At 52.6% G+C, this 24907-nt stretch overlaps 3 protein-coding genes across 3 annotated transcripts; 1 reads left to right on the forward strand and 2 right to left on the reverse strand.

The window, feature by feature from the left end:
• Positions 1-84: 84 nt before the first annotated feature.
• Positions 85-2564, forward strand: CCM_04934 (proline-specific permease; the record flags this gene model as incomplete). Its single annotated transcript, XM_006670080.1, has 13 exons — positions 85-194; positions 273-300; positions 347-363; positions 418-431; positions 487-694; positions 771-933; positions 981-1074; positions 1120-1161; positions 1218-1326; positions 1375-1876; positions 1929-2017; positions 2078-2291; positions 2352-2564. The coding sequence occupies 13 exons, from the start codon at positions 85-87 to the stop codon at positions 2562-2564; spliced, it is 1803 nt and encodes a 600-aa protein (XP_006670143.1).
• Positions 2565-3124: 560 nt separating this feature from the next.
• Positions 3125-6690, reverse strand: CCM_04935 (PHD finger domain protein; the record flags this gene model as incomplete). The annotated part of the gene is made up of 5 exons (XM_006670081.1): positions 3125-3317; positions 3374-5640; positions 6103-6417; positions 6478-6517; positions 6656-6690. 5 exons carry the CDS (start codon positions 6688-6690, stop codon positions 3125-3127), a joined length of 2850 nt encoding a protein of 949 aa, XP_006670144.1.
• Positions 6691-14849: 8159 nt separating this feature from the next.
• On the reverse strand, positions 14850-18266 carry CCM_04936 (uncharacterized protein; the record flags this gene model as incomplete). The annotated part of the gene is made up of 6 exons (XM_006670082.1): positions 14850-15203; positions 15279-16922; positions 17095-17190; positions 17582-17598; positions 17666-17823; positions 18196-18266. 6 exons carry the CDS (start codon positions 18264-18266, stop codon positions 14850-14852), a joined length of 2340 nt encoding a protein of 779 aa, XP_006670145.1.
• Positions 18267-24907: the final 6641 nt, after the last annotated feature.

Consider the following 24907-nt stretch of genomic DNA (forward strand, 5'->3'; position numbering starts at 1 on the left):
GGCTTACCTGCCACGGCCGCAGGTACCCCTTCGGCATCTGACTGAGGCCGCGTATTCTGGGACCATCTACGTACACCTCGCACCATGCGCTTTGACGGTCACAACATTCACATCATTGAGTCAGGTCAAGATGTAGCATTTGAGGACACTGCGCCGCCACGCGAAAAGATGAAGCGCAGTGGCGACAGCCTTTGGTATGGAACCCAACTCGACATACAAACTGAGGCGCCGCGTGGCGCAACGGGGCGCTAACCTTTCCGGCAACACCACAGGCGAGTTTTGAGCGAGAGGAACATTAATGTACGGACCCTAGACTGAATGAGAGTCCGTTTGTTAACTGGTACAGATGATTGCATTCTCAGGGTATGTCCGCTACTGACGCCATGCACATGCTCGAGTTACTGAATGAGTTGGTAGCTCCATTGGCAATGGTAAGCCAAACGAACTATCGCGGCACAGCTTCAAGTATTGATTCGAATATTGTAGGTCTCTTTCTTGGAAGTGGAATTTCCATAGCTAGCGCAGGCCCGGGCGGCGCTGTCTTGAGCTATCTCATCGTCGGCACAGTCATCGCCTCCATCATCTCCTGCCTTGGGGAGATGACAGCCCTGATGCCTGTCAACGCCCCAATGATGGAATTTCCCCGCCGTTTTCTGGATCGTGGAGTTGGCTTCGCAGTTGGTTGGGTATACTGGTAAATACTACACGCAAAATATACATTTACCGCCTGCTAACCCCCCCAGGTTTGCATACGCTGTACTCGCAGCTAGCCAAGTTGTGGCATTTGCAAATGCAGTGAAATTTAGTTACGATGACACTCCCTTTGGTGGGAAAACAATCATACGTTGGAATATTGGCGAGAATGTCGACAGCGCCGTTTGGATCAGCATCTGCCTTGTGGTCATTGTCGTCATCAACTTCTTTCCCGTCATTGTAAGTGCCGTAATGTCTCGACCGAAGCACGTCTAACAGCGTGGCAGATATACGGCGAGCTCGAGTACATCTTTGGGTGTATCAAGTTGTCACTCATCGTTCTGTTGATAATGACCATGCTGGTGTTTGATGTGATGAAGCGTGAGTCAGTCGTGTCCAATTCTGTCCTTTACTAACTCCTTTAAGCTCTACCTGAAGCGTATTACACGGAGCCACTCGGCACTCAGTGTAAGTCACACCAATCCCGGAATCTGTTAGCTAGAAACTAAGCCGCAAAACCGAAGACTGGGACAAGCCCTACGGCTTCTTCAATGACGTGTATCATGTCACAGACGACGCTGGCAATGTGCAGCGGCAGATCACAGGCTCCATCGGCTCCCTCCTTGGCGTGTGGTAGGCAAATAGCCCCTACCAGCACAGCGAGACTTTCTAACTCATTAGGACCACCTTCATCAACGTCATGTTCTCCTACATTGGCATGGATATCGTCGCCGCCACCGCCGCCGAGAGCCGCGCCCTCGCCGACTCGGAGAGCATGAAGATGGCGGCACGCAAGATCAACATCCGCATTCTTACCCTCTACGCACTCGCCGTCCTCACCGCGTCCTTTGTCGTCCCCTACAACCATGCCTTTATCAACGGCGCTGGTACTTCCGTCAGCTCGCGCTCCGTCTTTGTCATTGCCGCTATCGAGGCGGGTGTGCCGGCGCTGGCCCAGTTTTTTAATGCCATGTTTGTCTTGTCCGCGTTTACCTGCGCCATCAACTCGCTCTACGTGGCGTCCCGCGTGCTGCATACGCTGGCGCTCCGCGGCCAGACGGGGCCCGAGTTCATCACCAGACGGCTGCGCGCGTGCCGCTCTGGCGTGCCGATCCGAGCCGTGGTGGCAACGGCCATGCTGATGCTCATAGCCTACATGGGTCGATCCGGCTCTCCTGGTTCTGTAAGTCATGCACGAACAAATGCACGGATATTTCTTTCGCTAACCTCTACAGCGCCTCGATGAGCTATCCGTCAATTGCACCGTCTCCTGCCTGATTGTATACGCCACCATCTGCGCCACCTACATGCGCTTTTACAATACGTGCGGCCGACCGCTGTAAACCCCGTGCATTTGGCAATCATTACTGACGCAGCCCCATAGGTTAGAAGTCGCCAAGATGAGCGAAGACACGTCCGCCGCGCAAGCAGCCAGCTACGACCGAGACAGCCCGCTGTACCCGTACAAGTCCCACGGTCAGTGGCTCAAGGCGTTTTACGGACTTGTCGGCAGCTGCATTCTCCTTTTGTTCAACGGGGTGCCGGCGTTTCTCGAGAAGCCATTCAATGTGCGCAAGTTTGTCTCGGCGTACGTCGGTGTATGTACTCCAGCTCTGCCTCGCCTTTGTCCACTCTCTTCTGACGCCATGTACATCTAGATCCCCGTGTACATCCTACTCGTCGTGGGGTACAAATTCCGGAAGCACGGGTTCCGCATCTCGCAGTGGGGTCCGGAACGATCTGACGACCTGAGCAACACGGTGCAGGCGGCAAGCGAGAAGCGCCGCGGACGGCTCAATTTGCCCGACTGGGGATTTACGAGGGCCAACGTGGAAGCGCTTGGGCACTGGCTGTGGGTTTGGATCAAGTAACCGTGGAAAAAAAGCCCTTGGCTGTGTTGCTGCTTGAGCCTATGTTTGCTTTCCTATTCTTGTCATTGGCGAATTGGTATGCCACTTAATTCTGGACTTTTAATCTTCGTTTCTTTCGCTTGTTCAATGTACCTACCCTATAGCTGCTGCACCAAATCAGCCACTGCGCGCCCGAGACTGCGTTTCCAGCCGGGAGAAGGTAAAAGAGTGCAAGAGAATGGCGTAGGGGGAGAGCTCCCAACCCACAGGTTTCGGTGCTCCTCAATCGGGAATCGGAGAGGCTCCGGTGGCAGCGGCTCGGAGCGGCCCACAGGTGGGGTCGGGAAACTACCTATGTAAGAAGCTACGAGGACAACTTGTCGAGTAGTGCCTACGGCGGATGAGAACAATCAGTCAAGCCGCAAGTGAAGAATCCAAGATAACTGAAATTAGCAGAGGCTATGGATTTGTTTTAAATCTTGTATATCACAAGATTGGCATCTACAGTCATGCTTCTAGCCCAGGTGCCAGTCCCCCATGCGCCTCCTACAGTGACCAAATATACATTTCTGGCGGCCATGTCACCGAAAAGATCGAAAAGCCTTGGTTCCCGCTGGTGATGCTATGCCGAGCGCATTGACATGAAGCTCTTCACGAGCACGGTTGCCCCCCATGGTCGGCGTGTTGGCGCAGAATGCGCAAATGTAGACATTAGGCATGGTGCGCTTTGTGATGCCCAGGCAATTGCCGTGAAGCCACATTTCGCATGAATCACTGGGCACCATGTCAGCATTTGGAAGCGTACAATCCCCGAGGCCGGGAAAGCTCACCATTGTATCATAAATGCATTTTTGCTGGAGGTGGTTTGTTTGCACACACAGCGGATGCCATCCGTACCGTAGCCAGACTCAGCAATGCTACAGGGGGAGACCGTCTCACTTGGGGGGTAGGTCAGACTGTTATGCAGCATTTGCAAATAGGCCGGGGTCTTGTTGCGGCTTTCGACAAGTTTGACGAGCTCACTGGCAGCGTCTCCGCCGCGGCCACGCTGCTCATTCAGGATCGTTTCAGCTTCGCTTTCGTCGCCATTTTGCTCGCCGCCTTCTCCACCGGCAGAACTGCTACTTCTATCGCTTGTACTACGCCTGGGGCGGTGAAATATGGATCCGACGGGTTTCCGGGGATCGGGGAGCGCAAAGGATGCGCAGAATGAGTTGTTGCGCGAGGGGATGATGATAGGGTCTTCGTCTTCAGATTCGGAGTCGGAAGACGCGTCCCGGGTTGAGCGAGATGGCAAGTCGCGACTGCTTTGGCTTCTTGGCAAGCTTTGGCTGACGTTGCACTGGCCCTCCAAAGTAGTTTCTGCTCTGGCAAAGCCTCGTGCATCGATAGTAAATCGGACAGACGCACGTTGTCTGGCCGATGATGATTCCCGTATCGAGGCTAGCGAGGAAAGTCGGTGCTGGTGCTTCACGGGCGATACTCTTCCATTTGGTCGGGTCATTGGGCGACCTGTATCAGTAGATCCTCCGGCGACCTGGGCCATGGATCGAGAAGCAGGAGCTAGTGTCGGCAGTGTGTTGCTTCTGACCAACGCTGCACCGCCACGAGGGTTGCCCACCGGTTGATCGACTCCGCTTCGAGAATGTTTGAGGGGTGAGCTGGCCAGCGCCCGGTCCGGGCCTTTGTTTGCGCTTTGGGATGTATTGCTTCCCGTCTGACGATTTACCGCCTTCGTGGTCGCCTTCGTGGTCGTCTTCTTGGTCGTCTTCGTGGCGACTTTTCCTATCGCAACTTTGGGGGCGGCCACCGTCTGCTGCTCCACTGCAGCAAAACTCGGCATGGCACTATCTTGGCTCAGCATGAGGCTAGGATCAACCATGTCTCCGGGATTGATCATGGAGAATGGATCACCAAGCTGTTGGGGGTACTGGTGCATTGCCAAGTTACCGAGCTGCTGTGGTTGGACATTTTCCTGATTCGATGATGGCGGCACCAAACCGGTATCCTGGAAAAGCTGAATGTCGTTGTGCCAGTCAAATGAGCCAGTATGTCGGTGCCCAGCAGCTGGCGAGGGAAACATGCCGTGGGTTGCAGCATTGAAATCTAGATCCATACCCATGGAAGCTTGTGGGTCCCAAAAATTGGCAGGAGCAGCGGCTGGCGCGGACAAAGGGTAGGAAAACATGTCGCCTGGGTTGGCCATGAGTGCTGTTACATCGTGGGCCTGGGATACCTCGTTAAAGTCTGGTTGGTGAAAGGGCTGTTCATATTGCATGTTGAGCTTAGGGGCGAGCTTCTGCTCTCCCTTGTGTGCGGTTGGTGGTGGAGATATGATATGGGATTCTGGGTCTTTGGTAATTGTGCCTCGACGAAGCTTTTTGGCAGACCTGGAATTGTTGAGAGAGGGGCTGGAGACGGGGGTGATCTGTCGTGCAGTGGTTTTGGAGTTGTTCAAGCTCGGGGAGGAAGCGAGTCGTCTCGAAGGGTCGACAGGTGGCAAGTTTGGGTTGGGCGAAAAGTGGTTGTCATGGGTTGCAATTGCGTGGGCAAAGCCTTCGGCGGAGAGCATCCGCTTATGGGAGCTTGCGGGCGTAGGCGGTACAAAATCAGGAAACTGCACTTGTGAGCCTCTGAGATTGCCAGGTGTAGCGTTAAAAACGGAATATTCCTCGGCAAAGCGAGGTGTCGAGCCACCCAAGTCGGTGAAGGAACCGTGCGGTGGCCGGGGTGTCTCGAAGACGGGACTGGCAAACGATGTAGAGGTTGGAGTTTGTTGAGGGGTAGGCGGTTGAGCGTTTGGATCTCCAAAGCTGCTAAAGGTGGAAGAATAGTTAGCCCATGGGACGAGGTGGGAATGGCGACCCGAGAGAGGTCGAGGCGAGAGAGATACTAACGTTGAATCACGACGCAGGTTGCTCATAGCAGCTCCAAAGTAACGCTCACTAGAGCCGAGGAAGTAACATGCCAGATGGAAATAGAGGTGGCAAAGAATGGCCGTGAGATGCAAGACGATATAGGAAGAAGTCGACAATTGTCTCGAGGCGGAAATGTTTCTTTGCTTCGAGGTTCTTTTTTTTTCGAGCGGGTATGCAGTCTGGAGAGAGTATGTGGGGATTGGTAGTGTGTCACAGCAACGACGATGCAAAACGGCCAATTCGAATATAAGCGGATAAAGCTGGCGAGAGCTGAATGAAGGAAAGAGAGGATTGGAAGAGATGATTGTTTGCAATAGAGAAATTATACAAAGGTCTTTGAGGAGTGATGACAAGACCGACGAGGTCGAGCGATGTAGAGGAGCAAGCAAACACTGTCAAGGGTGATGAAAGTAAGCGGGCTGCAAAAGCGGGTGGAAGTCAAGGGAGGCCGGCGGACGGAGCATAGCGTGGAGGAGCAACGCAACAGAAAGCAGTGCCAAGCACATTCTCTATGTAGCTAGCTCAAAGACAGAACAGCATGAAAGACAGGTAGTTAGCTTACCAAGTTATCCGTAGTTAGCAGCGAGAGCAAGACAGGGCGAAAGGAGGAGGCGCAGGAGCAAGTTGAGGGAGCGAGTAACCAGGGGACGGACGGGCGGGAGAGTTGTCAGGGCGGGCAGACCTAGATGCGGTGTTGCAGTGGATGATTGGAGCAAAGACGGTTCGGGCAGGGCAGAATTGAGGAACAGAAATAGAAACAAGACTGGCAAATGCAGATGAGATGATGAAAAGTGACTGGTGAGGTTGGAGATGTTTGGTAAGGCTTGGTCAGAGCTGGCTCTGCTCGCTGTAGTATTTCTGTCCAACAAAACAATCTTGGAAATGTTACGGACGATGGCGGCAGCTGCACGGGCGTCGGGCTGAGGGGTGGACGATACCTGGGCCAGGGTGAGCAGCTAGGCATATTTGAGGTATCGTGGCGACAGGCGCACGACAGGAGGACAGGCAGCACTAACACGGACACGACTACCGCCGACAACTACCTCGCATTTGACTCTGATGAGCAGGCAAAAGAAAAGGGCTACAGTACTCCACCAGAAGGCAACCAGACAAGAGTTTCTCCATCTACAAAGAGGCTAGCAGCCGACTAGCTGCGGGTGGCACGCCGTGAATTGTCTCCTCCAAGCGTCCTACTGGTTGGACGTGGCTCGCTCGGGCTGTTGGAGCATGTTGATTAGCGGCATCTGCTGCCCTGGCTAGACGGCCTAGCACTGCTGATTCTTTTGGCTGGCGCGGGTCGCTACGGGGAGCGGAGCTCGTGTCCACCACATACCACGAAACAAGCAAAGAGAAAAGAGCGCCTTGAGCTGGGCCGCCGGAGAGCCAGTCAATCTGGGCGGCGGGCCTAGCTCTGATGCAGGTAGCAGATGCAGGAGCTTGGTGGTGGTGGTGGTTATGATGGTCGTCTTGTTTGGAAGACGATGCGATGTAAGACCTTTGATAGGACGACGTGGAATAACTATGTGCAGACAGTACGGAGTACGTACTCCGTACGGCTTAAGATACAGCTCAATCAGGTACATTAGTACAAATTACAGGTACGAACCTACGAATTAGTAGGCACGCTTCCCTGTTTTCCAGGCAGTCCGTTCCGAACCCTGCCACCGCCAGTGCCACCACCGCCACAGAGGCTGGTGCACACATAATAAAATCCTCACGATAACACAGACAAACACACACAACCTGGTTTTCAGCCCTGGAAATCCCTATCAGATCAACCAGTCATGTCACAGTCTACCTGCTCTTTTTCTCGTTTCTTCTCCTTCCTTACTCTCCTCCTCCTCCTCCACCGATCGACCCCCGCCCGACTCCCATCCTAATTTCGTTTCTACCCCTCCCTCCGCTCCCGAAAGTTCGGCTATTTGTCTTTACTTCCGTAGTAACCTTTACCTCCGTCCAGATGAGCAACTTTTTCCAGCTCCCGACTAAACCATCCTCTTTTTAGCTCGCTCCCACTCGGCGCCGCCCACAGTCCATCACGGAGTCGTCGGCAGCCAACTTACCTCGTCCGCCGCAGTCTCGTACCGCCAGCCAACCGTGAGCCGGCGCCGGTTGGGCCTTGGCGCCTCGTGCCTCCAAAAACCGGCCCCTTTCGTCCTCTAGCCAGACAGGAGAATAAACTCTCGCAATGTTGCGCGTCCCGTCAATCGCTGGCCACTCGGGCAGTTATGGCTCCGTTTTTGAGTTTGCTCCAGCCTACCCCTCTCGAATCAAGGGAGACTACAAATGGCTCCGTACTGGCGCTGGATAAAAAAAAGTCCTGACTGTCGCGCAACAATGACAAACGAATTGCGCCACAGGGCTACAAACTTGCAAATCTCGGTCTTATCGGCGATGAGAAAGAAACTGAAGGGCCAACTCTCCCCTCAGTGTGGTCCGCTCACCATTGCTGTGCATCGGAAGCTCGCCAGCTTCGTCATGATGTCCGCCATTAGTCCCGTTGCCGACGGCAAGACACGGCAATGATCATGAACTAACTGCACCAATCCACCATGCACACTTGCACCATTGCATGTATGGCCTACTAAGACTGCTCCCCGCGCTCGATCCAGGAACCAATTACCATGACCCTCATATCAGCTGCCACCTCCACCCGACTCTTGCCTGTTCCCGGCCGCCCTTGGTCCTTATCCTCCGCGGCATGGACCCGTAGACAGCCGACTCCCGCCCGCCGAGCTTGAGCAGGCTTGACATTGACTAGCTCAACCGTTCCCTTGGAACGCTAACTCGCGGTAGCTGCAACCCTCCATCGCTCCAGGGCCCAGATGCAAGTATCTGCAAAGCTTCTACGGTCTAACACCTCTCACAAGGCTTTGCCGCGTGAGTCCTGCAATCTCAGGAAACGGATTCCGTGTCGAGACGCATGCGGCCACCGTACTACATGAGCGAGCGAGTCCCATCAGCATGTCACTACCGATGCTATTCTCCGATTACTTCGGATCGCGGGAGAGGACACCGTAATCTCTCGGCCATCGAGCCTCGAGCTCCATCCGAAGGCCCCTCCAGACCTAGGCTCCAGGCTCTTGAGTCAAAACTGGCAGCGGGGTAACTAACAGAATTCCGATGATGTCCTGCTATTTTTCGATTCCACATGTCATCTCTTTTGGTCATCATTGCTCACCTCTAGGTTCGTCCGGCTTTGGCCAGCTAGGCCAGCTCCATATCTAGCGAAGGCAGTCCCAGCTACTACTACTTTCTAGCCAAAAGTCACACAACATTAACAAAATAGCGACCATGGGCCTAGACATCGCATTACGAAGTCACCAGCCCATGGGTGCTCTCACATGCATTCGTATCTGACTAGATGCCAACACATGGTCACATTTAGCCTAAGAATCATCCTCAGCCAACTAGATTTCATTCGAGGTTCTGTAGCTCTATCAGAGGCACTACGAATAGACTCGGCGTGTCATTTGATGGCCTCTATGATTCTGACATGTCAGCTGTTTGTCAGTTTTGCAAAACCAGCGGTGCCCATGTAGCTTTCTTTATTTGGCCCAGGCCCAGGCCCTTCGCAAATAGGCGCTTGCTTGCAGAGCTCAAGTTCGTTTGGTTAGCCACGCAAACATGCTCGTGAGCAGCATGTTCGGGCAACACGAGACGAGGATCAGCCCCCCGGACTTGGGTCCCCCACGAAGAAGTGGCAGCAAGCTGGAAACCCCATCCCATGTTCAATTCACGATCGGGTTCCCACCAGACAGGGGTCCCGCACCCATCGTGCCATCTTCAGCAGCGTGGCACCATTCCCGCCCACAAAGGAGTTGTGTATGGATCCTAGAGACGGTGATTCCCTGCTCTGCTGAAAAAGTCCCCTGCTGTAGGATATCCTCCCATCTGGATACTGCTTTTGGAGGATGGGGAAGGTGGAAATTGCGCCTCTCCACCATGATCGCTGTCTCCCCCGGTTAGGGTACACTTCTGCCTACCCTACAGAAGATACTAACATCGCGTTGAACTCAGCAAGCGGCATCACAGCGACATAGGAAGTAGCCTGCGGGAATTATCTGTGAGCTTTTTTTGTGCGATTTGTCATCTCAGTGTGATTCCATCCGGTGAAAGCGAAGAGGAGGGGGTACACGCTACCCTCTCCTGTCTGTTGGCTGCAACCGATGAGACATCGCCGGAGTCGTATACCGTTGTTTGCACCCCGCTGTCATGGTTGTTCGTTGTACAAAGTTTCCTCTTTACTGCCAACGCCTTTTAGACTCGATTAATCCCTGCCATAGGTTACCTAGCTACATAAAAGTTGTTTGCTGGATGGGATATGGTCTACAAGCACAGAGAAAGTAAAAGATCATCAGCTCTGGCTTCTGACATTCTCACACCCCCCAACGAGTTGGTCATGAGTGTATTCGATATCTCTAATACAAATGAACCGGTAACTGTAGAGTCCCTTTCTGCGCCCAGAGTCCTTGAAAAGGCTAGGTCTACTTCTCCTCGCTGGCAGTTTGCACCCGCTTCACGGATTGTACTCTGGCCTGGCTCGTTAGCAAGGCTTCCTATCGCTTGTCTTCTTACAATGATGGCAGCTACTACGATATGGGCTGTTGTTCCAGTATGGAATGTAATTTTTTTTTTGACACGGATGAACTTCTTTCGGAGCTGCTGTCTTGTACTCGGTGACGTGCGTGATGTTGGCGCCGTCCCGCAGAGATGGACTGTGACGCAAGGAAAGCTCCAATATATTGTATGACAGAATGAATATAAATAACGTCATCTGCTTCTATTTAAGTTTTGAGAAGGCGTAGTTGCACTGCACTGCTGCGGGCGAAAGTTCAGACCACTTTGGAGAGCCAACAGCCTGGAATCGCCGAACAACGGTAGCTCCAATAACGGTAACATACGACTATGAACAGAAGTTTCAGCCGAGAGACTTTACTAAGAGATAACAGTATAGTGAAGCCAAAGTACATTCTCTCGATGTGAAGATAGTTATGCCCAAATCGACAGGGTGCACTGGGTGTTGCGTTTAGGATAGACATCCGTTTACAAGCCACCCAGCGTTCAGATTCCACAACGTAAAATATTGCAAGAATGTTTATTTACTTATTCTTTCTTCACTTTGGAGCCAGAACGCCTGCTATTTTATAAGAGATGGCTTTTCTGGTGTCACTGGCTTGTGTATCCAAGCCAGGGCCAACACACATCATCGTAGTAGCAGACAAGTTTTCAACTCTAATTATTACAAACGGCAAGTGACTATTTCTTGGTTGTATAAGCCGCTTCGATGCATGTGCTCCAATTAACAATACTATGTCAATGCTTCTTATCTGTTTACTCATTGATACTGAATTCGATAGAAGTCGGCTATACCGTCAACTGAATGAATGCCCCAGGAGCCTATAGTCCATCTGCAGTAGATACCCTACAGGTGATTTGCTGCGAGGTTACCCCAGTGCCAAGCTCTCGACAGGAGTCTGGCAACGTGCAGGCAGATGGACTGGACTATACACCGAAGTACGGGGTGCTCCATTCAAAGATGGCGAAATTATAGAATCAGAAGCATAGCGAGGCATTAACGCGGGCTAACTTGTTTAAATTTGTTGGTCAATAATTCACTGGCGCATATAGAGTCCAACCGACACGCAGTAGTTGGCACGATTCGAACAAACAATAGAGGTAAAGCAAATGTTTCTTATCAGCGTCAACATATCAAACCGCCAAATGGGGTCATATCAAAGTCAAAGTCAGCACGTTCCTGATGCACGGGAACTCACTGGTCAGTTCTTGACGACGGCCAGCGTTTGGATATGGTGTCGTTTTGGTTTGATGCGGCCGGAGACTGCCCGAGTGCATGCGCATAACTGGCAGTTGGCTCGCCTGCGAACCTTCTTCATTCTTGGGATGAAACCGACATGATTTTCCGTTAAAGCGCCCTGTTCCTGGCGGCAGTTGCAAGGCGCACACACAACGGTTTTTTTCTTTTTGGGCTCAGGCTTGGACCGAGTCGTCCAATATCTGCAACCCGTCTCCCGCGGCATGGTTCCCGTCTCCCGCGGCATGGTTGAGCGTGAGCATATATATGCACGACATTGTGCAGGGCGTAGCTCCTCGGCTAGCGGCAACAATGACCCTTTGCATGGCAGAACCAAGGTGCCAAGCAATAGTTAGGCAACCAGCAGCGCGCGCCCGCGCCGGTTGCTTCTAGTCTATCCAAAAGGCTGGGCGGGCAAGTCTGCGACACACACACGTCGATGTTGAACGAATTTGTTTGGGCTCGACGTGGTTTTTTTTTCGGTTTACAAATGACCCGGTCCCAGAAACTAACCACTTGTGCCCGCAGAACGCGGGCTGTGGGAAGGGGAAGAGAGAGAGAAGGGGGCAGGCGGGGGGGGCGGAAGTTGACAGCGCACAGAGAGGGCAGGCGATCATGACCTTTTCGGATTTTAAAGTTTGGCTTTCCCTATGAAGCACCGAGGGAACAATAGGAGTGGAGGCCGGGACCTGCAGCGAGCACTGATAGCAAGCGCAATTGCGAGCCGTGTTTCAACAGCTTGGGCGTTGAGTAATACGGAGTAGCAACGAGTTGGCCGGCAAAAATAAGCCACCCTTTTTTTTCGGGCATCTGGACAAGGCGCGCCGAAACGACCAATGGGTTGTTAGAGCCACAGAACTCGCAACAAGAGGAGGCAAGCGAGTCAAAGTCAAAGTTTAAAGTTAACCTTGTCGGGGTTCTGGCAAGTTCAGCTGTGGCTTGCACTTTCCAGCCAACGGATGCTCGGCATCTTTGTCAAATTCTCGCGTCTTGCGAACAATGATTAGTGTTCCTTGCTGATCAACGGCGTCCGTCTTCTAGAAATTTTCTAGCTTTTTCTGGGTTTTTCGTTTTTGTTAGCTTCTGTCTAGTTTGGATGGGATGCCAAGATGGAGAGAGAGAGGGGCTGGTGGGCTTGACGCATGGTGGTTCCCCCTCAACTCTACGCCTATTATAAACTAATAAGTTATCTGCTCAAAAGGAAGTCACCATCGGTTAAACAAAGAGTCAAGTACAAATTGCTGTGCGTGTGCTTGGACCATGCACGACACACAATCGGGATGCACGCGCTTTCATCCCCGATGCGGGCGATCTCTCTCCAACTACATACTTGCCAGCGGATAATTGGGGAGAGGGGGGGTGTTGTCTCAGAGTCTCAGATATGAGGCCATCGGACCGCAGGGCTGGTTGGCCGGGGTCCGGCTCAGACAAGAGCCGATGGCAGTCTACCAAGGCAACGACATCATCCCGTCTACAACTAGTAGTTAGTTTGAGGGCGAAAGAGAAGAATATGTCAACGTGGCACATGTGAGAAAAGGTGGAATGACCCGGCAAGTCTATTTGAAGAGAAAAGATGGCAAAGATACTTTTTTTGCCAGTCTGTATCCTGGACCTTTTTGTAACATGAGCTGTGGGTTCGGTTCACCAGCGTCGCACCATCAAGAGGAGGCGTTGAAAGGCTCACGCTTCACTGGTCTTTTTTCTACCGTCGGTAGGCCGAAAAGGGACATTTGGGCTCGGTAATATCCGACAGATGCATATGGAGAACAAAGGGCAGCCAAAAAAAAAAAAAAAAAAAAGGTAACAGGGAGCACATGTTTTGTCTGCTTCTCGGCACAACTCCCAACATCCTTGCTTTGAGACGCTGGTCTGGCTGGCCCTCGGAAATGGGGTTCCCTTGCTTTCCGCCTTTTTGGGGGCGAGTTTGCCAGTTGAATCGATCGCGTCTTTTCTTATTCATGCCATGATCGAACAGAACAAATAGAATGATCCAAAGAACAAGTCAGGAATAACCTTTTCCCTTCCGTCTCAAGTCTGCTACTCAGCATCCCTGACATATATAGCCCTGCTGCTTCAATATGCTGCTTCAATATGCCCGCGCAGCGCCCGCCGCGCCCCAGTGAAAGCTGGCACTTGGGACTTCTTGTCTGGACCATGACACGAGGGGGGGGGGCACAAGGTCGCGTAGAAAGCGCCGGAGGGTTATCCGGCGAGTTGGGTTCCGTTATGATTTGCCATGCATACATAGGATGCCTCTCTACTGTCTCGATCTCGCTCTCCAAATCGTGCGTCCCCCTCCCCCCAGATTGCTTTTTTGTCTTGGTCGTCCGGCCCCCCCGTGCCTGGGCCGTCTGTTCATGCCGCAGAAACGCAAGCCGCTCAGGGTACTTGTAGTTATGCCATGCCATGAAGAGGAAACAGACTAACTTTTGTACGATATTAAGTAAAAAACAGAGAATGCGCGAAATAGCGCCCGTTATAGACATGCATGCTTTCAGGCAGCCACAAGAGAAAATCGTCTGCCGCTGCCGGTGCCGTCATTGGCTCTGGCTCTCGGGTTCCTTTTCCCATGCCGATACCTCTTATTACTTACATGACGCACCTCGCTCCCCTCCCCTTCCTCCCCCCCCCTCCCCCGGGGCCAGGTCCGCCCCGCCGGCCTTTCTCGACATCTCCATCTCTCTGTTAACCCACAGAGGCGCATGAAATCATGGCCTCGTTATCAGAGCTGAGCAGGCATCTGGGCCAATGTGCCGTCCGCCTCGGCATTCTTTCTGCCCACTGAGAGGGCTAGGCAGAAACGGGGCCTGACGAGAGTCCACTCCTATAACCCCAACCCCGGTCCTTAACAGGAGGGGCGCAGGAGAGTTTTGGAAATCAACGCGGCCTTCCGTTTTGTTCCTTCTATTCTTCTTCGTGGCGACTGACCCGCCTGACATTTCAGCCTGGCCTGGATCGGGTTGATTGCGGATCGTGCAAGTCACGGCGTAGAGTGAGTTCACGGCGTAGAGTGAGTGAGCATCCGCCTTTGTGGCAGTTGTCTTCTCGAGGTAGTTAGCGTAACTAGAACGACGGTTCTTTTCTAGAAGATTTGCACTCGAATTCGTCATCGTAAGCATGATCATACACTGTTGTATTTGCTAGCTATGCTAAGAGTCTCAAATCGGATAAGAGTAACAAGAAAAAACAAATCCAAAGTGCCAACACAAACTGATTCGTGGCATGGGCGCCACTGGCCCATACGTGTACATACATCATAGAAGGCGTGTTATCTAAGCCCCGTTTCCCGTGTCCCGTCATACCCCAAGTCTATGTTAACAAAGGAAATATACTCACACAACTAAAACAAAACAAAAGTGCTAACAGAAGAAGAAGAAAAGAAGAAAAGACACTAAAACAGGATCCATAATATGAAAATGTGTCGGGCAAATGACGGAAGAGAAGAAGAAAAAGGGTCGAAAAGAGGCATCCAATCAACCGATGGCATAAGAATAGATGTGCGCCACGAGCCCCAAGGCTGGTCCATGATTCAAGGCACCCACCTCTGCAACACGTACCAAAAGCTTGCGTGCCCTATATCACATTGCCATACATTGTGGCGGGGCTCGATAGTAGCGTGCGGCCGACGCTGGATCGCAGAGACTGGGGTGGTGTCAATGGGCCAAGTGCCTGATGGTGGTGTGGGTGGTGCTGTTGCGGGTGCATGTACTGCGGGATGGATGTGTTGATGCCTCCACCACCCATGCTCGCGTACGACGCGGTTGAGAGACCGTGAGGCAACGTCAGCGGCGGCGTGCCTGGCCGTTGGTGGTGATCGTGTAAGCCGCCGAGCCCCATGGAGGATAGAGGAGGGCCGGGCATGCGCGGGTTGTGCACCTGGTCTCTTCTCCGTTTGGGGGTATCCTTGATTTTGGCGTGAGAGTGACACTGTAGAGAAGCTGGTTAGTCGTTTCCATTCGTAGGCTTCCTCTGTCTGATACAGGAAAGTAAGGGTCTGCCTACCTTGTATGCATGGCGGAACCAAGTCGTGCCCTTCTTCTTGCTGCTCACCAGCGCAATCCACTTGTTGCAGCTCCCGCACAGTCCCTCCCAAACATCTGGGTTGCCGTCCATCCGCCTCTTGTCCAGAGGCTCCTGGAATGGCGCGCCCGTGGCGGCGCTGATGCCGTGTGTGAATGACTTGTCGTACCAGTAGGCCGAGTTCTTCAGCACCAGCCAGCGGCCGGGTTTGCAGATGCCGCACCAGCCCTCGCGCTTGTTGCCGTGGCCGCGCACCCATTTAGGCGTGTACATGTCGCCATCAAAGCGAAGCTCCTGCTCGTACGGGACCAGGTCCGGGTCCGACGGGTTCATGTCCTCGGCTGGCGGCGGCGCCGGCTCTTGATGGAGGGCGGGGTACAGGTCGGGGGGTGCTGAGAGGTCTGCGTAGTGACCGTGGAAAGACTGCGACTCGATGTTGTTTTGCAAGAGCTTGAGGAGGCCATGCGATGCCAAGGTCGGGGGTTGCGGCAGGCTGTGGTGACTGTTGTCGTGATGCATGGCGTGCGAGGTCGGTAGCTGATGACCCATGTGCGAACCCATCATCACACTGCTGTTTCGGTAACCACCCATAGGCATAGAGGGCACATACGATGGTTGCATGGGCATAGTGCTTCCAGGTCCCGAAACCATGCTGTGGGGCATCGGTGCCATCGAAGACGAGGTCGGTGCCTGCATCGAATATCGCTGCGAAGGCATGGTGGAGTCGGGCATGGATCCATAGCCAAAGGGCGACTGGAGGCGGCCTTGTCCAACATTCTGGGATCCGGTAGACCATCTAGTCGTGTTGCGGAGGCCCTCGGTGCTGTACGGCGCGGAGCGCATGCTGGGTCGGGGAGAAGGCGAGGCGCGGCCGCGGCTCTGCGCTCGCATCTGGTCTGGTCTGCTCTGGGGCGTTAGACGAGGCGAGCCGACTGGCGACATGTGCGTCGTGGACATTAACGATGTTCGGTTGGATAGTGTGCCGTAGTCTGAAAAGGTAGGCGCCTCGGAGAGCGTAGTCGATCCATCGTCGCCGCCGCCGCAAGTGGCTGGCATATCGGAGAAAGCGGTAGGAGTCGACATGCCGATGGAGGAATCGGGGCGACGGTTTGCCGTGTGGTCAGAGTAGGAAGAGCCTAGCTCATGACGGGATTGGGAGAATCGCAAGTCAATAATGGGAATGCTCTCGTCGGTGGTGTACGCCTGACCGATGGGGGCGTCGGGGTCAAAGGGATAAAATTCAAACTGGTCGTAAGACTTTTGGCCCCAGCTCCCTAACGTCTCGTTAGGCACTGTCTGCGAAGGATTCCAGGAAACATCTGCTGCCCTACCGTCTTTGACCAGTGATTGTGGCAGTTGCCCGGGGTAGACGAGGCCAGACTTGCCAGGCAAGGTTGATCTGGGTGTTATAGAATGATCCCACCCAGCTGTAGTGGACTGGTGATGCTCCTCAGAGCAGCAAGGAATCTGTGATGAATGATTGGACGAGCTGTCCTGTAAGTTTAGGCCAGGTTGTGGCATCCAGGCGCTCATGGGGGGCTGGAGATCTGCTGAGGTGGAATTGTTGGTCTGTTGGGCATCCAGAGTGGTCGGCGGCGTCGCTGGCGCCACATGCTCAGCCGGCCGCTCCATTGATGGCGATGTTGAGTACATGATTTATACAGGGCACGCGTGAGTCGTCGAAATAGAAACAGGTCGTGATGCCCAAGTGCGAGGAGAATTTGCTCAAGGACGCAGAGGGCGTGAGCTGTCGAGACAAGGCCCGAAAGAGATGACGTTTTCGGCAGTGCAAGCTAACGTTGCTCGTAGGGCGAGTATAATGCTGCCGAATAAGAATGCTTTTTTTTTCCTTTTTGGTGAGCTGTGATGGCTTGTACAACACGATGCTGTGTGACTGTAATGAGAAATGGCAGGGCACGATGGCTGTATAAGAGAAGACGGAAGAAAGATGCCGATGCGGAAGTGGAAAGGGAGGAAAACAGAGTGGATAATATAATAAAAGAAAGCTATTGTTTTCGAAACAATGCGGTCGTGTTGTGTGTGTGTATGAATAATGAACAACTGCGTAGAGAACCGGCTCTGGGGGAACGGGGTACTATTAAGTCTTTGGTGGGCGTAATAAGAAGCCGAGAAAAAGAGTAGTTATTAAAGAGGGCCTAGATAGAAAGGGCCAAAAAGGCATAAAATGGCTGAAGGAGTGTATATATGAGTGTGTGTGGGAAAAGAAGGAAGAAGGAGCACGGTACCTGGGCGCAGGCAAAGGGAAAAGGCGATGGGCCACACACCCCAGGCCACTGAGAGTCTGTGGTTTTAGCAGGCAGCAAGTTAGTCGATGGGAAGGTATAACGGGTTACGGGTTACGGGTTTACAGGTAACAGGAACAAGTCTGGGTCGGCCGCCCACATCACCCACATCACCCACATCAGCACCGAGACGGAGGAGAACGCGCAACAGGGACCACGATGCCCAGCAAAAGACCAAGCTGGCCAGCTCAAAAGAGAGTTCAAGGGGTATACCAGAACTTGCGCTGCATATTTTTGGGGCCGATTCTTGAGGGCGCGGCGACGCCCCCCCCCGTCTCCTCCCACGCCCCGAGCGAGAGAGAGAGCAAAGGGCCCCCACGATCAAAATATGGCCCCCCCCCAGTCTGGCTTCTGCCTGCGACGAGCATCTGGCGCGCGTTGTCCGGGACAGGCACGGGTACAGTACGTCTGTGTATTGGAAAGGGTGTGTGTGGTGGTCGTGGAGTTGCAAGGGGTGCCTATAGGTAAAAGAAAAAAAAAGGAAAAAAATCGTTGGAAGAGCGTTGGGAGGAGAACGAGGGTCCCCCGATTAGGTCAAGGCTGTTTGAGTTGGGCTTGTCAAAACCAACCCAAGTAGTTAGTGAAAACCAAGGAACAACTGGTCGATGACTCGGACCGGCTGATTGTTGCTGGCTGGGCTCTCTCTGCCATGTGCTGGTGGTGCCATGGCTTCGGCAGCGGAAACAGAAGGCTTTCGTGGGGAGGCACTATAAGCGAAAGAAAAGGTTGGTTGTTTAGTTAGTTGACTACCTAGTAGGTAAAAATAGCTTTTCCCTGGTGCACGGCTCTTTGGCCGAAATGGCTGAATGCCTAGCTAGGCACCTACATATACGCGGGTAACAAGCCTAGTCAGTGTTGAGTCTCGCTGGGGCTGTACAAGGCCGATGCCTAAACACGTGCGTATTCTTTTATTTCCTTTACCCGGAAATGTATTTTAAGCTGTACCTTTTTTATTTCTATTTTTCCCTTTATTTTTCACTGATTTGCAAAGAGTTCCAAGGAGTTGTCGGGGGGCGTGTTTCTGGAGTTTCAAGTTTGGTTGAAAAAGCGGGTTGTGGCTCGCTGTGGTGGGCAAAGCAACCAGTAGGAAGAGGCCGGTCGAAGAGAAGATGCAAAAAAGGGCAAAAGACGAATCAGGACCCGTTGTTGGGCTTTCTGCTGGGGGGGGGGGGAGGAGATGGGGGACGTGGGAAGGGCCAGACCGACCACCAAAGCTTTCGGGCAGGGCTGGGCAGCCAAAAGGTGCCAGAGGTCAAGCTGATGCGTTATCAATGTGGTGGTGGAGGTCTCGTCGTGATTCGGAATGCTCTTGGGGACCGCGTACGTGTGCACTTGTTGCATTTACACTAGTTGCATGTTTTTGCATTTCTTCCACGCTTCTTCCCATTGATGGTCCTGGTCATGCCGGACCACGGCCAAGCTCGCACTTCGGATGATTTGGAAACCTGCGCGTGTAGGGCGGGCGACGACGCTGTCGCCGACGACGAGAAGCTTATTCCGGCGGCTTTTATCTCGGCGAGCACGCATGTTTCAGGGCCGGGGGGCGAGGCCGCCGGTTTGCATTTCATTACAAGCCAAGGGTAGAATCGTGAGTCGAGCTCGCATTGGCGGAATGGAGAAGCAGAGGAACGGATGGCGATGGATGTTGCCGTGTCGTGTCAGGGCGATGACGGACACATCGTCGACGGTTGGGATTACGACCGGGGCTTTGGGTACGCGGACGGACTGATGACGATATCATTTTGTGAGGACCCGATTGGGCCGTGGAATCAGTTTTATTCGTTTTGCAGTATGGAGTAGACATAGGCTGTATTGAATTGAAATCGTTCATTAGCAGCTTTGATGGTAACGGACTGTGAACAGACAGCCGCTATAGAAAGCAAGGTTGGTGGCCGCTATCTGTCACGGTCAGTCCGGGGCTCCGTGCGGTACTCCGCCGAAGCGACGGATGCCGGTGTTGATTGGTAAGTACAGTAGTCAAAGATGAACCTAGTACGTACTAAACTAATGACTAGAGTAATCTTTTATCCAGGCAGTATAAATACAAGGTTTCTTTATATGCTATGTTTTTTTAAAATATATCCTAACTAGATACTTTTATTATACATTCAAGGTTATTATTACCTAGGAAATAATTTTTTTATATAAAGAAAATATACATCAAGTATATGATCATATAGCTTAATATAGTTTAACTAACTTATCGAGTTCCTTCTCTCTAGTATTATATATAAATCTATATATTAGCCTTATATTACTCTTTCTATGTATGCTAGCCTCGAGAACTGTACTGATTGGCTTATAGCCGACTACAGCGACTTACAGCAGCCCTCCACCACACCCGAGTGCTAAAGCCTATGACAGGATGACAGGCGCCGACACGGCCCGTTTGCCATCTGCCCGTCGCTGTCCAACTGTAAAATTCCTGCCAGCTGCCAGGTACCAGCTGCCTGTTGCCTGTGTTGCCTGCCAGCTGCCGGTTGCCTGACAGCTGCCGGTTGCCTGACAGCTGCCGGTTGCCTGACAGCTGCCGGTTGCCTGACAACGCAAACGCGACGGCTCCCAGCCCAAACCAATGTCAAACCGGCCAACTCTCGCTACTTCCATCTTGCCCGTCTCGCCTCACCCAGGCTGAAACGTTCATGGATTTCACCAGAGACAATCGCCAGACACTTTACTTTTGCTTCTATTCTACCCTCGCCTCCAAAAAACATCATCATCATACTCTCGCCCTCGTTAGCCCCCCGGCTCTCGATGCCTCCCATCCACTTCTAGCCGCCTCACCCATCACGCGATTGCCCCTCCTCGCCACCGCAACGGTGACATGCCACACTACACCGCTCACCACCAAGCCGGCTCTCGTCCCCTCCGATCCGGATGCGAAAACCCGCTGCCGATTCTCAGGGGCATTGGTTCCCGACCAGCCGGCTGTCCCCTTGCCGCGATCTAGCCCTACTGGCAAATTCCGTCACGAGGTTGCGAGGTTGCCATGGCTGGCCTCCCACGTTTGGGATTTCGCGACGCGATGAACCACGAAGCCCCCTCCCGTTCGTCTCCTGCGACAATAAAGAACCATGTCCGAGCCTCATCCAACACTCGAGCTTGCAACATGGACTTGGGCTGTCGCAGGTGATGCTGCCACCGAGCTTCTGTCCTCCTCCACCACAGCCGCACGCTACCTACCCATGCGACAACCGTAACACACCCTCCCCGCACCGCAGGGACGTGTATCATTGATCCTCGGCATCAAGAACTCTGTCTTGCCCGGATCGCAGGTCTTTCAATTCAGCCTTGTCTATTTGACTATTGGCTTCGGGACCGCGCATGATGCCTACCCCATGATGGGAGAGGCAATCGCTGTGTCCTTGTGCATGACGAAAGCCGCGCCAATCTCGCGGATGCTGCAGGTCGCACTATGTGTCTAACGCGGATGTTGATCCTGTGCAGTTTTACGCACGACACAGTCCAATCCGCCGAAAAATCACGCCTTACCAGGGTATAATTTACATGATACTAGCATACTTGAAGCACGGCCCTCGCAATTCAAGTCGACATCGAACATCCCCCTGGCAATCTCATCGGTCGGCGAGCATCGGCCACGAGGCCAGAACACACTGTATCTACACCCCATTCGCAATTCTGATGGCGGCAATATCGCCCGACGGGTTATTATTGTCCAATTTCACTAATTACTCTCGCCATTCTCCGCGGTTATTCCCCAGCTTCACCACAAGCTAGTTCGTCGACAGAAGGGAAAAGTCACGCCCTCCGCCGTGGGGCACGCCTCTGCGCTACCAAAGTCAAAGAAAATCGCAAAACCTACCAACTGCTAGTTATTGTACGGATTGCGGTATCCTCTTGGTGGGCCGGCCGCCTGCTAGCTTGCTCATTTGCCAACCAGAGGATGGCATGTGGGCTTCATCTGGTTTACGGCCGCCTACTAGAAAGAACTCCGAAGCGTCATTATTGGGCTATCTCGTTGAGATCTGCAAGTCGGATACCACTGCGGCATAGACATCGGCGATTACTGGCTCGGGAAGCCGCGACTGTTCCCGGATCTCGCTACTTTGTCGAGCGAGATGCGGTATGGCTCTAACCCACAAGTGCGCACGTCGGCGCATCAAACCTCGAATTGGAGCCCTCAAACGTCGATAAATATTTGAAGACTAGACAGGTGAACATCCTCCACGCCCCCAAGTTTTGGGATCTATATTGCCCTCTGGCATGTGCTGCGTACTTTCGCCAAGCTACTCGCTCCACGTTGGCAGTTAAAGTTTGGCCCGGCCTCCAAGTCGGTTGAAGGCCCGAGCAACCAGCGGTATCACGGGCATCCTATTGGGGCGCAAACAAAACGACCCGACCTTTTACCGTTAATTCGCGGAAACCTACCCTGCCATTGCACTCCATTGAGCATCTTGCCAAGGCGGCTGGTTCGTGCTAATGGTCGGGTAATTCAGTAGGGCAGCGAATTGCCACTACTCCCTGGTCAGCAAGTACACTCTAATCGCGGCTTACACAAAAGAAATCCGCCTTTGGCTGAAATAGCAGATCGGACGTGGCTAGGGTCTAGTTACATCGTGGTTCGTTTGAGCATTTCATGCCTGTTCCTCGTCGAATATTCCGCTGCCCACATAGGTCTAATATCTTTGGCCATAGAAAAGCAGTTGTATGTTCTGTCCTGAGCATTTAGGGAAACGAAGTCACTCGAACCTCATTTTGCGCCAACGCGGGTTATACAATAAGGTTTGGAGCCACAAACATCCCTACTCATTCCAACGCTAAAATTGGGTACGCCAGCAACCAGGGCTCAAAAGGAAGCCGGCGCAAAAGAAGACCTTGAAAGAAACCTCAGCGGGGCAGAGTAGGTGACGATGGATCGTTTACCACTTATAATAAAAGGTTCAAAAGTCAATACAGCGACTCAACTCTATTGCCGCCGGCAATCAAACTCAAACCCGTTTAGCCCGTTCGCTTACCATACTTCCATATTAGGCAATATGGGCAAGACCGTTGGATCGGCACCAAAAGCCGCGACCCACCCAAAGGGCCTGCCGGCCAGTAAGCGTGACGCAATGTTCAAGCCGAGGCTCGCGCAGCTATGTATCCTGAAATCTCGATTGATTTTAGACGATTTCAGTGACTCGCCGCCTGTCTTGATCAACTGCCTTGTCCACCCCTTGCCGCAAAGCAAACAGAAACAGGCACACAGCGCGACAGAGTGACATACACCACGACAGGTTGAGCCTCTGTACGATTATCGAGCCAATGCATATGAAGAGCCGATGTAATGACAAGGACAAACCAAACGATCTGATTATACCACATATGGGAAAGTTAGAATCGCATGATTTCGAAGCCTTTTTCAACGGCGCGGAGATGTGGCACATTATCTAACCATATTTGACGTGTCGTTTACCTCGCGATTCGCGTGGGGTGGGCTTGTTGCTGTGCATCGGCGGCTTGTTCTTAGGAATCGTAGAATCGTGGGATAAAGATTTCCGCTTCTCGGGTGGGCGCGCTTGGGTCCTTGCTCTGATAGACACAAAATTCCCCGCTCTCTGTCTGTGTCTGTGGCGTTAAACTTTGAGCCCCGTGGCCGACTGACTAGTGAGCACAGGCTTCCCGACCGTTCCGCGTTTTCTTCGCTTCGTGCCTTTTCCCCATTGTCCATGCTACATAGTAGACATTTCACAGAGCCGTTGAAGTAGCGAAACTTTAAAAATGACGACAAACAACTACCCTTTTACCAGGTATGGTAACAGTATGTAAAGGAAACCGAGTTTAGGGCTGCTTGAGCTCGCTAAGATGAGTCTAGGTTTACCTCTATGATGGATCTAAGCGTTAAGCAGATACGAGTACCAAGTTGTGAGCTGATTACATGGTTGTAATCGCTTGCTTAGGTCGGCGGGCGCTCAAGTAGAGCAAAAGTCTCACCAATACCAGGATAAGAGCAGTTCAACTAGCAACGATGAAGCTCGCAACCTGATGCACCGAGAAGCGAACATCAAAAAGCCTCCCTACTTGTTAGCGTCCAAGCTTTCGAAAATCCTGATCAGCCAGCAAACTCTCACGCTAAAAAGGTATCAGCACTGCACTTCTCCACATGGAGCTTTTCATTAGTCTACCATCCCAGATCTGTAATAATGCCCAGCACCCTGATGTGTCATGCAGCATCTGCCCGAGCAACTGAGATTGGTATATATGCAATCCCTGCACAGCGCAGAAGCCATCGACGTCTCGTGGGAAGCTTGAGCTAGCTCTTCGGCTAGGCACAGACTTGGCAGATTCATTCCCGGCCTGCTCCCCCGCGGCATGGTGCCTGACCATGCCGCCGGCAGTCAAGCATACGCTCTCAAAGACACTGTTAGGGTATAATGCAGTGATGCATGATATTAAGAGACGAAGTGAGCAACTATCGGTGATGGGTTTCTCATCTCGATTGCGCCGTCATAGGGCGAAATATGCAAGGGGGATATGCAAGACATGGGCCATGCACCATCTTGCGCAACTTGCACCATCCCTGTAAACTTTGGTCGATGAGGCTTTCTTGTGAAAATTCCGATGGCTCTCACGTGCTCGCACGGATAACCTTGCTTGCGCCCGCGAATTCGAGGGCGCGTGGGAAAATCAAAGTGTGTGCGAGCGTCTGACCTCAGCTGAAAGCCTTCTAGTCCACGGGCCTTGATTCGTTGTCCTGTAAGCTGCATGGGCTATTTCGAAACAGACTATATTAAACGACCAATAACAAAGTCGAGCGAGTTTATCAAGAGAGGTTTTATTATCCCACGCCATGCGTAAAGCAGACCGTCGTCTTTTCATGTGGTTCCGGCTCTGCATGGACAAAGACTGTGCCAGGGTTCTGTCAGAACTATACTGAAGCTATATTTAAGCAGCGACGCTCAATCCTTTGTGCGACGTAATGCAGTAATGCATGGGATGGGAGCTTATAAACCAGGCAAAAAGGAAATAGCGACTGACGAGACATGTTTATGCGATCAAGAGACGGCAACCCGCCCGGGTCACTGGCCTTTCATGCCGCCCTGGGGTCCCTGATCAACATTATGCACTTTGCATATATCTACGTGACTGGATGAAAGTGATGTATCATATCGCAACTACTCGTGATGCCCTTCTTTCGGTGTAGTTAATTCCACTTTGCTATCTAGTGATCGTATTTTTTTCTCGCCAATCTGACCTTGTCTCTCCCGTCTCTCGGAAGGATCATTCCTTGAGTTTGGCCACTTTATCCCCCCCAGCTTGCACAACAACATAAAAAGCTCATCTTCGGTCAATCTCCGCCCCTCGTTT

This window comes from Cordyceps militaris, assembly GCF_000225605.1.
Source record: "Cordyceps militaris CM01 unplaced genomic scaffold CCM_S00003, whole genome shotgun sequence".
Lineage (NCBI taxonomy): Eukaryota > Fungi > Ascomycota > Sordariomycetes > Hypocreales > Cordycipitaceae > Cordyceps > Cordyceps militaris.